This window comes from Pristiophorus japonicus, chromosome 21, assembly GCF_044704955.1.
Source record: "Pristiophorus japonicus isolate sPriJap1 chromosome 21, sPriJap1.hap1, whole genome shotgun sequence".
NCBI lineage: Eukaryota > Metazoa > Chordata > Chondrichthyes > Pristiophoridae > Pristiophorus > Pristiophorus japonicus.
Window position 1 is genome coordinate 661,328 of NC_091997.1, and position 13,410 is coordinate 674,737.

At 45.2% G+C, this 13,410-nt stretch overlaps 1 protein-coding gene across 1 annotated transcript in view; it reads left to right on the forward strand.

Annotated features, from left to right (window-relative positions):
* LOC139233760 (leucine-rich repeat-containing protein 46-like) overlaps nucleotides 1-13,410 on the forward strand; it is a 47,880-nt gene that overhangs the window by 22,234 nt on the left and 12,236 nt on the right. The window contains exons 6-7 of the mRNA XM_070864238.1: nucleotides 3,389-3,458; nucleotides 4,000-4,211. Coding sequence (XP_070720339.1) covers nucleotides 3,389-3,458; nucleotides 4,000-4,211 — 282 coding nt within the window. The remainder of the gene's footprint in view (nucleotides 1-3,388; nucleotides 3,459-3,999; nucleotides 4,212-13,410) is intronic.

Consider the following 13,410-nt stretch of genomic DNA (forward strand, 5'->3'; position numbering starts at 1 on the left):
TCAAGTTTGCTGATGATACAAAACTAGGTGGGAAAGCAAGTGGTGAGGAGGACGCAAAGAGGCTGCAAGGGGATATAGACAGGGTAAGTGCGTGGGCAAGAACATGGCAGATGGAATATAACTTGGAGAAATGTGAAGTTATCCACTTTGGTAGGAAAAATAGAAAAGGAGAATATTTTTAAATAGTGAGAGTTTGGGAAATGTTAATGTTCACAGGGACCTAGGTGTCTTTGTACACGAATCACCGAAAGATAACATGCAGGTACAGCAAGCAAATAGGAAAGTAAATGGTATTTTAGCCTTTATTACAAAAGAATTGGAGTATAATAGAAAAGAAGTGTTACTGCAATTATATAGGGCTTTGGTGAGAACGCACCTGGAGTATTGTGTACAGTTTTGGTCTCCTTACCTATGGAAGGATATTGTTTTCTTAGAGGGAGTGCAACAAAGGTTCACTCTTCTAATTCCTGGGATGGGGAGGGGGGGTGGATTGAGTAGACTAAGCGTTTATTCCCTAGAGTTTAGAAGAATGAGAGGTGATCTCAGTGAAACGTATAAAATTCTTAAGAGGCTTGACAGGATGTGGGAGGATGTTTCCCCTGGTTGGGGAGTCTAGAACTAGGGGTCACAGTCTCAGAATAAGGGGTCGGCCATTTAGGACTTTCTCCCCTCAAAGGGTTATGAATCTTTGGAATTCTCTACCCCAGATGGCTGTGGATGCTCAGCTGTTGAGTATATTCAAGACAGAGATGAATAGATTTTTGGATACTAAGGGATATGGGGATAGTGCGGGAAGGTGGAGTCGAGCTGGACGATCAGCTATGATCGTATTAAATGGCGGAGCAGGATCGAAGGGCCGTTTGGCCTACTCCTGCTCCTATTTCTTATGTTCTTATATAGCACAGAAGGAGCCCATTCTGCCTATCATGCATGTGCCTGCTTTGAAAGAGCTATTCAATTAACGTATGAATATACTGAAAGATGGGTAAGGAAGGACCATTAGACTCATCAAACCCAGCGTATCCAGTTAACTGAGACACAGTTCATCCACCCACAGCTATTTTCAGGAAGAAGAAAAAAGAACTCAGGAAAACCTCTGGGAAATTCCCCTCCGACTCCCTAAGGCAGTCGGGCAAATTCTGGAAGAAATGTAGTTGTCCATGACTCTTCACAACCACAATTAACTGGCAAGTTACCCCCTAAAACTGGAAATGACCTCATCTCTCAGGAACCTGTCCAATTCTCTTTTAAAGGGCTCAGAACTTTGTTCCGGAGACTAATGACTTTCTGTGAAAAGTAAATATTTCCTGGCATCAAACCTGACTCTTTGCTTACAGATTGTGTAGGCATAACCTCTAGTTGTACCATCCTTATCTATTTCATAGAAAGCTCTTTTATTTTTACATAGCATTTGCAGCGCAGAAACAGACCATTCAGCCCTGCCAGTGTTTATGCTCCACATGAGTCTCCTCCCAACCTTACTTCATCTCAACATATCCTTCTATCCCTTTCTCTCTCATATACTCGCTTCCTCTTAAATGCATTTATGCTATTCACCTCAACCATTCCATGTGGGAGTCAGTTCCACATTCCCACCACTCTGAGTCTGCCTGGCTCTGTGGAAGACAGAGGTATGAGACGAGGGAAGAAATAAAATGCAAATAAAGGGCTTAAGTGTGACTTTTTTAGATGAACATATGCTGCCAAATACAGGCTTGGCAACGGTCATAGATTTGATGTCACCCAGCCCTGTTCCACAGAAGTCTGGTGACATTGTAACAATGAAAACAAACACTGCCATGTTTGCTCTATTCTAGCTTAGTAATTGATGGCAGTCGAAACCGAAATTGCTGGAAATACTCAGGTCAGCAGGCAACAGCATCTGTGGAGAGAGAAACAGTCAATGCCCCAGGTCGACAACCCCCCTCCCCCGGCCAGAACTGGGTTCGGACGAAAGGTCATCGATCCGAAATGCCAACTTTGCCTCTACATACACAGACACTACCCGACCAACTGAGCACCTCCATCTCTATTTCAGATTTTCAGCATCCGCAGTTATTTTGCTTTTGTATTAATAACTGGGGTTAGAAAAATCAATTCTCTGGCCAAGATTAAAAAGCACATTGCCAGAGGGTGCCAGTAGAATAATCAACGGAGTAAATTATCCTCCTCCTCACTGCATATTTTGCAGTGATTGAGAACTTCTGGCCACTTTCCTGTCTAAAACAATTTAATCAGAACAACTTTCACAACTCCATATCCATGCACATGAGACTGCGATAGAAGATAAACAGATTTAACAAAACCGTTTACATTTTACCTGTCCCATACGAACATCAACCTGTCCCGTGTTTCAAGGTGACGCAATACAGTGTGTATTGAACAAGTACCATTGTAGGACAGTGTGTTGCAATCTCTGATAAGCAGTGCCAAAGATGCTGGCTTGTAAGAAAGCAAACTGAGTGAGCCATCGGAGGTCATGAAAGAGCGATGAAAAGACATTGGCCAGAACACCCCACAAAGTAGAAAACCTTCAAACTCTACAATTTTAAATAAGTTATGATTGAACTGCTTCCTTTTCCCCATTGAAAACAATGAATAAAAACTAATCAATCTCCTGTGGCATTACACAAGAGAGCCACGTTCAGCATATTTCAAATACACAATCCAACCAACCAAACTATGTAATCCCAACATCATTTTTGAAACCTCAGAAACCATCCACAGAGTCACCTGAGGGTGCAATTACATTGTGACAGTCGACAGCAACATTTATTAAGAAATGCTGACATAGCAATTTACAGTGGGACTTTTTTAAACTTATTGTTGCTAGCAAAAACAGCATTTATTGTCCATTCCTATTGCCCTTGAGAAGGTGGTGGTGAGCCACCTTCTTGACAACTGAGTGACTTGCTGGGCCATTTCAGAGGGGCAGTTAAGAGACAACCACATTGAAGTCACACATAGACCAGACTGGGTAAGAACTGGGCAGGTTACTTTCCCTAAAGGACTTTAGTGAACCAGATGGGTTTTTATGGCAATCCGGTAGTTTCATGATCACCATGACTGAGACTAGCTTTCCAGATTTATTTAATTAACTAAATTTAAATTCCCCAGCTGCTGTGGTGAGATTTGAACTCTTGTCTCTGGATCATCAGTCCAGGCCTCTGGATTACCAGTAACATAAACACTCTGCTGCCGTGCCCGTAAGTTGAGAGAAATGTGTGACCAAGAATCATGACAAAGGGAAGTAATGTCTGTGAGCAAGAAGTATTTTTAATTTATATTGATATCCGCGGCAGATGTACATAATGTCTGAAAGTGTCATGGCTATCACGTGAGGTGCTTGCCTCCTTATTCACATTTATTTCTGTCCTTTTATACTAAGGTGAATTTCCCGAGAGTCTCATAATTCTGAATATGACAGGCAATGACTGCACAAAACAGGAAGGATATAGGTGAGACAAAAGCCCTTGTATATTGTAGTAAAAAGTTACATTCCAGATCTTAAGAGGGTGGCAGGATATATAAAAAGTTTGACTAACAGAGAGTAGTGTACTCTGCCCACTGTTACATTAGCCCTGTTTGATTGAAAGGAAACAAGGAGTGCAGAATGTTTCTATACTGTACTTTGTTGACTCTATTTGAACAAGAGGGAAAAGAAAGGTTAATTTTAACTTAACGCGTTTGACGGGAAACTGATGGAATCAGGCTAGCTGTCTGTTTTATATGCCTCCCTATTTGCCGTTGACTTCAATAGAAAATATAATCAGGCTGAGTATGAAACAAGTGGCCAGCATAATCACGACAGTTTCCTGCCGGGCGGGTTAGGTAAAGATTGCCCTCATAATCTCTATACTGTAAGATTGATAATCTTACTGACGGAGCAGGTGGTACACGTGCTCTATCCATGCTGTCACACGCCATTCGCTTTTGCTGATGGGGATGCCTAATGGGGCAGTTGCTCACCTTCAGTCCAAGATTGCCAATATTTTGCAGGGAGCAGGTGATACAGGCTCTCTCTGCCCTCAAGCAGCTTGATGGTAACTCCGTCCAAAGGAGGGAGGATCCAAATGAAGCTGGTGAAGAAGATGGAGATGCTGATGATTTAGATGATTCCGAAAGTGAGGAGGATACAGATGACGAATATGACACTGAGACTGAGAAGGATTCACTGCCTGAAATCTCTGTTTCACTCGAAAACGTAAAAGGTAAAGACTATTTACAGTATGATTCATGGGTTAATATGTGTGATTAAATCCAAGATATCCAGGGTTCTCACTGTTATCTATGTATTTATCAGTTTCAGCACAGAGCCAAATCAATAATGAAATGAAAAGTTTGGCAAACATTCAAGTTATGCAATGCATCAGAATATTGTACTGTGGTGATGAAAGGACATTTTATATTCGTACTGGAAGCAGAGGAGCAGTCACTCGATCCTGCATGAGGGAATTACCATCCTTTCCCCTCAATCCTGGATGGCAGAATCACCTACACTTCCCACTTCCTCTGTCCTCATTGAAAGACTCAGTCGCCATTTCCCTTCACACCTGATGTAGGAGTAGCCGATCTCTTGCTGTACTCTCCCGATTGCCAGAATAGTGTGCAGAGAATAGAAACATGAAGTGATTCTAAGACAGCAGTCTGATGACAAGAGCTGACTGGTTTACTGCCTTGAAATTACTCTGTAGTATTAGTTATCTTTTAAATAAGATCGAGTTGAATTTTTTGGAGTGGTTCCACTCATTGACCCCCTCTACTGGAAGTGAGCTTGTGTGGGTCCCAGCTGACAATAGGATTCAAATTGGTGCGTTGTCCTCTTCATTCAGATAGCGCGCTGACATTCACTGCAAAGACTCACGTGATGAATGGTCATATGGGCCACAGGTCTAACAGCACCCACAAATCAAAGCCCAGCAAGAGTCAGTCTTCAAATTGGAAATAGCGTAAAAAATAAAATCTTTGAAGATCACAATCAAGGACCAAATTTTTGAAAACCGGAATTTCCAGTTTTAAAGGCCTCAGATTCCTACTGACAGGTCAGCCAAGTGGCTATGAAAATACCCTTAAAAACATTCTTTCTAGCCTGAAAACAGTTGATCAGCACTCTAGCCACTGATTACCCACTAACATTTTTCGAAATTATTCTGTGCTGTTGCACCAAGAGAAATTTCACTATACGGGCTCAATTTTCTCCAGTTACCTGCACCCTTTTTTTGGCCCGAGCCACTTTTTTTGGCCTAAATTAAAATATCCAAGTTTCCCCAAAGATTGTGCGCCAGCGTAACTCAGTTAGTTACGATTTTTTTAGACTTGTCTTTTTTTGCGTCAGTGCCAGTTTTTCACATTTATGCAAGTTTGGCCAACTTATATTTTTCCTAGGACGGCGTATGTGACCACTTCCAAAAACCCTTCTGGGCACTGAAGAAAAAGCAGCGCACATTAAAAAAATGGGCGCAGAAAGACGCCATTGTTTTTATGAGAAGTTTTGGAGGGAGTCAAGAACACATTAAATATGCATCATGAAGCTTAATTTTTTCAAACTTAAAACGCAGAAAATGGAAGTCTAATGCAATTCTTTCATTTTGGATTTTTTTCAAAATGCCACGCCACTACCGAATGTCTCCTCACCGGGCTCGAGGGTCGGAGCGTCGGCCGGCAGAATCGGTCCCTCGCTCAGACACAGGGGCTTGGGGCTCGGCTTCAAAAGAAGCCCGCAGGGGGTTTGCCAAGCCTTTGTCCGTGCGAGGGAGCGACTCTGCCGGCTGACCCTCGAGCCCGGTGAGGAGATGTTCGGTTGGTGGTGAGATGGTACTTTGAAAAAAATCTAAAATTAAAGAATTGCATTAGACTTTCGCCCCAAATGTCCTCATTTAAACGCCTAGCTTCCTGTTCTAAGCAAACCTATCGCACATGCGCAGACCTGGGTGTAGTCCATACTAGGGCGTCGACCTTGGGGAGAGAGAGAACAAAAAAGCTTGTCCTGCTGATTTGAGCTTCTTGCAAATGTACAATTTAATCATGGGGGCAATACTGACAATGCCATATCTCGTGCAAGCCTTCTGCATAATGGTGCTGCGGAGGAAACGATTGATTCGACGTCATCGTATGAGGAACCTCAGAGCATGTAGGATGATGGGCAGGAGGCCTTACCCACGTCGGGTATATCAAGACAGACGTTCATACTGCACCTGGGTGATGCAGACTATGTGAGAAGGCTGCGTTTTCACAAAGTAGTTGTAACTGAGATCTGTGAGTTAGTGAAAGCAGACCTAGAAGTGTCAAGAGGACTGCTTTGTCAGTTGAAGTGAAGGTTACAGCTGCACTTTCATTCTATGCGTCTGGATCATTCCAGGCCACAACTGGGGATGTGTGCGCCATTTCTCAACATGCAACACATATCTGCATTTGGCAGGTGACTGCTGCACTATATGCCATGAGGAATGACTACATAAAGTTCCCCATGACCGCCCAGACAATGTGTGAAAGGGCTGTGAGCTTCTCCAGGATTGCTGGCTTCCCAAAGGTACAGGGATGCATTAATTGTACCCACATCGCCTTGTGAGCAGCTTTGGAGGATTCTGAGATGTACAAGAACAGAAATGGCTTCATTAATGTGCAGCTCATGTGTGACAACATGCATCGCATCATGTTAGTTGATGCAAGGTATCTTGGGAGCGTTCATCCTACACGAGAGCCTTATATCTGCCATGTTTCAGCAGCAGCCAGAAGGGTGGAGCTGGCTCCTGGGAGACAAAGGGTACGGCCTCGCCACCTGACCCATGACGCCCCTACGCGTAATCCAGACAGAAGCTGACCAGGAATACAACATGTCGCACATTGTGAAGTGCAGCATACTAGAGAGGACCATTGGCATCTTGAAACAGCGTTTCCGATGCCTGGACCATTCCGGAGGCTACTTGCAATACTCCCCTGAGATTGTCAGTCAGTTCACTGTTGTGTGCTACATGCTGCATAACTTAGCCATCATGTGGCAGCAGCAGCTGGTAGTAGAAGACCCACCTGAGGTGAGAGTGGCAGATGATGAGGAGGAAGATGCAGATGATGAGGCGGAGGACGAGGAAGCCATGCACAACGGTGGAGGAGGCCGGGCTGTCGTGCCCCTTTAACGATTGCTTGAGCCTTGCGCCAGCAGCTCATCCATAAATGCTTTGCTGCCTGAAGGCTCAGCGGCAACTATTCCAAATGGACCATGTTTATGTTTGGACCTGTTCCGTAATGTTGTGTTGTGTTAATGAAACAAATAATGGAAATGATTCAGTTATAATTTAAAATATTTTATTCAAAAGTTTAACAAACACTTGTTTGTACTTAACTTTAATAAAAATATTCTTTTATCAAACTTGAAAGTTTTCAGTTAAGATCACTTGCAAACTTTTAAACTTGTAAATTTACATAACTTACAAAAAGCTTTTAATTTGAGAACAGTTACAACAGTAACAACAATAATAATAACAACAACAACAACCAACAGCAGCAGCAGCAAAGAAAGAAAGGCTGCACCCATCTCTCCTCCACTTTATTTTAAAACCGCCCGCTTTGCTTGGTCTTGTTGATACCAAGCTTATTCTTTCGAACATCTCGGGTAATGCACACTTCTTGATGGGGGGGCGGGGGGGCAGGTGGCAATGGGAAAGACCCAGCTTGGGCCTCTTCAGAGGCTGGTCTGGGGATTGGAGTGGGAGTTGCAGTTGATTCGGTCAATGGGCGTGGGGTCTGGGCGTGTTCCTTTATTGCAGCAGCTAACTCTTGACATTCCCTCCCTCATGTGCCCTGACAGTGTATCAGCTACCTGTGACATTCCCTCCCTCATGTGCCCTGACAGTGTATCAGCTACCTGTGGCATTCCCTCTCTCATGTTCCCGGACAGTGTTCCCAATTCTTGTGAGAGTGTTGTTACTTCTCCCGACAGTCCTGATACTTCATCACCCACCCCACTGATGGTGTCCAGGAGTGATCGTGTAAGGTCAATGCTCTCCGCACTCATTGCCATCATCTGAACCACATCTGTTAGATCCGGCACCTCAGGAGAGCGCTGTCGAGCTCTCCTTCCCCTCCTCACCCTGGGTGTGCCTCGCTGCATCCCACTGGGACCCGCAGCCTGGGACGGTGGGGCCCTGGGTGTACCTCGCTGCATCCCACTGGGACCCGCAGCCTTGGACTGTGAGAAACCATGGGATGTCCCAACACTCGGACCACTCAGGAAAGGGTCTGGCACCTCAATAGGCGGCACCTGCACCTCCTCCAGAATGAGTACAACAGTGCGGGTTTCATCCATCACCTCCCCCTCACCCCCATGCTCTTGATCTGGAAGGTGGGATTGGAAGATGTTCTCCTCTTCAGGCTCATCCACGTCTGAATCATCTTCTGCATTGGCTTCAGCCTCGTCAGGGTTGACCTTAAGTTCTGCAAAATATAACAGAACAGACAAATGGTTAGCAGCAGAGGAGGGGCCAGGGTGGGTGACATGAGTAGGCTCACACAGCGCAGGCAGCAGGCTTATTTGAAGGACCACGATGAATGATAGCACATTGCATCAACTGAAGCGTAGCTGACGGAGACATCCCCATGAACCGAAGAATGGCTAGCCAGCGCAGTATATCATTTAGGAAAGCCAGACTGGAATTTGCAGGACTCGAGTGTGGGCCCAGCTTGTGCAGTGGTGGTTGCTTTTGTCCAGGCAGGACCCATCAAAGCAGCGACCCTCTCTTCCAAAGATGTCAGTGGGTGAAGATTTGCCGGGCATCCTCCTGTTCGCGTTCTTTCCCTTTTGTTGTGTGCCACCTTCCTCTGCAAAGATGAAAATATAACTTTTTAGAGAGGGTGTCTTTCTGCTGGGTGGGACATAAACAGATGGTCACATTTACAATTGCAATTCCAGTGAACAAATGAAAATATTACTTACACTAACTACTTGACCAAGGTCCTGCCACTTCTTTTTGCACTGGCCTCCAGACCTCGGGGTGGTCACCATTGCACAGTAATCTTCTGCAAGTTGGTTCCAGCGTTTCTTCATTTCTTTTGGTGAAACTTTTATGTGATCTTTGCTGGTGTCCAGCTTATGCCACCTGGCCTCAATCACAGTAACCAGTGCCTCCACTTCATCCTGTGAGAAACTCTTTGTCCTGGAGCTGCGTTGCATCTTGTATTGCAGCTCCGATTTTTCCAATGAGAACACAATTGGCTCTTTAAAATGACCGAATGCAGACCGGGAGCTGTACTGGGCATGTGTGCCCATAGGAATCACCTGAAAAACGTTTTTTTTTTGCGCATGCGCAGTGGGGGGGGGGGCGGCATAGTTTTTTCGGCACTGACATTAGGCTCCACACCCCCCCCCCCCTCTCCCCCCCCCCCCCCCCCCCCCCCGAAGCTAAGGGACAGGCTGCGCAGCGCCAATTTCAAAAAATAGAACGGGGAAACTTGCTAGTTATTTTTTTGGAGTAATTGGGGCCAAAAAAAACGGCCGTAACTTGCAATATGCCAAAAAATGGCATTGGGGAAAATTGAGCCCGTACATCTGTTGACTCAATGCACTGACTGCCTCCTGCTCGAGCATTCCATAGCCTGGATATTTGTCATACTTTTCATTTCATTGCTGATTTGGCTCTGTGCTGAAACTAATAAATACTTGGATAACAGTGCTATTTATTTTGCTGATATTATTCAAAAGCAAAATGGTAAGAAACAAATGGCTGTGTTTATTTTCAGTGTTTTGCGCTGTCTTTCAGAGAGTGTCTGTGCTTATAGCTGATTTGTTGCCACAATGCAGATGGCAAAACTTTAGCTATTTTGTAAAATACATTAACCTTCATTAATAAAATATCATTCATTTATTTAAATTTGAAAGTCAAATTACACTTTTTTCTTATTTTGATGGGGTATTGGGTTAAGTCTCCCCTTTATTGCTATGGGGTATTTGAATATATTTTGCCTTTATTTTTATTTTTAATCCATTTTTGTTTTCCGCCTGGCTCCCAGGCCAGTACTCGCTGTCACCAGCCACCAGGAGGCACCAGAAACCGTAGGGTGTGGATTCTTCCTAATTCTTTCCCTTTCTCCACTGGAAGACACCACTGCCTCCACGTTGGGCCTCTTATCTAATCAGGTTGGGAACCGAGCAGAGGAGCAGTCAAACCTGCATTTGTATCAGTTCCCATTGTTCAGCCCCGAGCTCGAGCATGTTAACTTTCAGTGCTGCGAAGCTCTTACCTTTTAATCTCTATTGCTTTGTCTCCCTAGCCAATGTTTCCACTCCAGCTGAGTGGGTGGGCAGACATCGCTTCCACCGCTCTATTTATTTCACTCTGCACCAGCTACTAAGACATGTATAAGCATTACCATGAAATTACAGCCTCTCTTTCACAATAATGAAAAACACACATAGCCTCTGCTTGGCACTTCCCTACATCATTACCACTGAGTTTGAAAATGCAGCACTGCGGGGAATGACAGGTGACCCCCCCACTTAGATCACCAGGATTAGTGCTGCAACACAATAAAACTTAAATATTTACAGAACACATTTATTTGATTAAAAATGTGTAAATGTTAGTTGAGGTTATGTTTTTCATTTAAAACTGAAACAGAATCTCATATTAAAATGTTACTTTCATGGCAGGAAATGCTCCTTGAATAAATTCAGTTTAATGGGGCTGTTTTCATTGGAACAGTAAGGGGTGATTTGACAGAATGATGTAAATTATGAAGGGATGGGGCAGAGTAGATAGATACAGCCTGCTTCCAGTGGCTGAGGAGTCTGTAAACAGGGCACATAGATAAAAGATTTAAAAAGAGTTTGAGCACAGAGAACAGGAGAAAGTTTTTCATATAAAGGGTTGTGAAGCTGTGGAATGCACTGCCATAATTAGTGATTGAAGCAGATCATGTCAACATTTTAAGAGTAGTGTAATGTATTATCACATGGTTTCGTCTGAGCATGCTCAGTTCACTCTGGCTTACTAAAGCAAGCACATGACCTAACAACTCATCATGTCTCTGTCCTTCATTTGTTCTCCCCACGTATATCAGTCTGGCGATGAGGATGGGATCCCAAAGCCATTTTTAAGGATTGTGAAAGGATACAGGGCTCAATTTTCCCCAAAGCATTGACGTACTTGAAGACCCAAGTACGCCAAAGAAAAATTCTAATTTTCCCCGTTGGATTTCTTCATTTTGGCCTGGCGTAACCCGACCTTTAGTTTTGGGGATGGAGCCTTGATCTGCGCCAAAAAGATGGGGCTGCCACGGTAACCAGGGACCAATGTGAGCTGAGGCTGCAAAGTGAAGCATACAGAATTGAAAAACACATAATGGCAACCTACCTCCAACCCTGCCGGAAGGACTTGCCGGTCTGGTCCTATTCTCTGTCCCCACCGGTTCGATTCTCCGATCTCTCTCTCTCTCTCTATCTGGCCAAAGGGCTTGCCGGTCTGCTCTCTCGCCCCTAGCCCAGGCCGAGTGGCCTCCCGGTCTGCTCTCTCGCCCCTAGCCCAGGCCGACTGGCCTCCCGGTCCACTCCCCCGCCCCTAACCCAGGCCCAAGGGCTTGCTGGTCTGCTCTCTCGCCCCTAGCCCAGGCTGAGTCATCTCCCGGTCTGCTCTCTCGCCCCTAGCCTAGGCCGACTGGCCTCCCGGTCCACTCCCCCGCCCCTAACCCAGGCCCAAGGGCTTGCTGGTCTGCTCTCCCGCCCCTAGCCCAGGCCGAGTGGCCTCCCGGTATGCTCTCCCGCCTCTAGCCCAGGCCGAGTGGCCTCCCGGTCCACTCCCTTGCCCCTAGCTCAGGCCGACTGGCCTCCCGGTCCGCTCCCCCGCCCCATCCCAGGCCAAATGGTCTCCTTCCTCCCGGTCCCGGCACTTAACTACATCCGAAAGGATTCATTCCAGCCCCTCTACTTCCCGCCACCTCTCTCCCCCTCTCTCTTACCTTTCCTGTTGCTGCTGTCCGAGCATCTGCTGCACTTACCTGCGCCGATTTCCTTACCTTCGCCGATTTCTTTAACTCTCCAGAAGGTTTTATTGCAGAGGCCACATACGCTGGCCTAAGTGGAGTAACTCAGCTGGCCAAACTTCCCTAAATGACCGGCGTAGGTGGCTGGTTACGCCCCCTTTGGCTGAAAAAAAAACTGACCTAAAAAAAATCGTAACTAACAGTTACACTGGTGCAAATTGATTGGGGAAACTCCGGTTTGTCAACTTATGCCAAAAAGAGCAGTCTGCTCAAAAAAAAGGCGCAAATCACTGGGGAAAATTGAGCCCACAGTTTTCAAACTTCGAGTGGACAAGTTTAAGGTGAATTTGTGACACCTAAACTGAATCTTTGCGATATTTTACCGTTAATGCTCATGCAGAATCGTCTGTGCTTCGCCTTTGCGTGTCTGTATTCACAGCAACAGCGGTGTAGCGTGCTGAGTCACTGCTCAACGGGATCAAGACAATCATGGCCACATTTAAAGGATTCATCGAAATCCTCGGCATGTATGACCGAGCTCACGAACTCAGCTCAGTTCTTACATTGAGCGGATGAAGATGTTTTTTAAGGTCCGTAAAATGATTGAGACCAAAGGTGCAGATGAGAATGTTCAAACGGAAAATGAAGTAATTAGTGAACAGAAGAAAGCAATTTTTCTAACGAAGATCGGGCCAAATGTCTACGGAACATTGGCAACCCACTCATGCCAGAGAAAGCGAAGGATGCGTCGTTTGAAGACATTGTCGAGAAACTATGACCATTTTGGCTCAAAGCCATTATAAATAGCAGAGAGCTATAAGTTTGGTACCAGAAATCCAAAACAAAGTGAAACCATCAGTGAGCACATTGTAGCTCTTAAGAACCTGTCTTTGAATTGTAACTTCGGCACATTCTTGGATCGTGCATTTCAAGAGAAGTTTGTGTGTGGACTGATGGATGAGCGCACACAGTCCAAGTTACTGAACACTCCGAATTTAACATTTGACATAGCATGAAAAATTTCCCTATCTGTGGAGATGGCATCTAAGAACGCTAGGGAGTTCCGTCCAACTCAAGTGACTAGTGTAGCTGAGGTCGACAGTCACAAAGCCAAACTTAAAGCTGTGAGACCAAGTCAAACGTATGTCGGTGAGAGCAGTTCAGTGAATTGTTATCGCTGCAATGGAAATCACTCACCACAGTCCTGTCAATACAGAAATGCGAAGTGTTTTCACTGCCAGAAGCAAGGCCATATTTCTATAGCTTGCAGAGCTAGATCTAAAGCAGGAAGTAAGAACCAGTCTAGTGGAAATGCAAAGCAGCGACAACAAAAGGGAGAAGTTCACAGTATTGAAGTGAACACACCTGATGTTGAAGAACTAGGTATCTACAGTTTCTATGCCACGAGCGGCAATGCCAGCAGTCATGAGAAAGACTTCC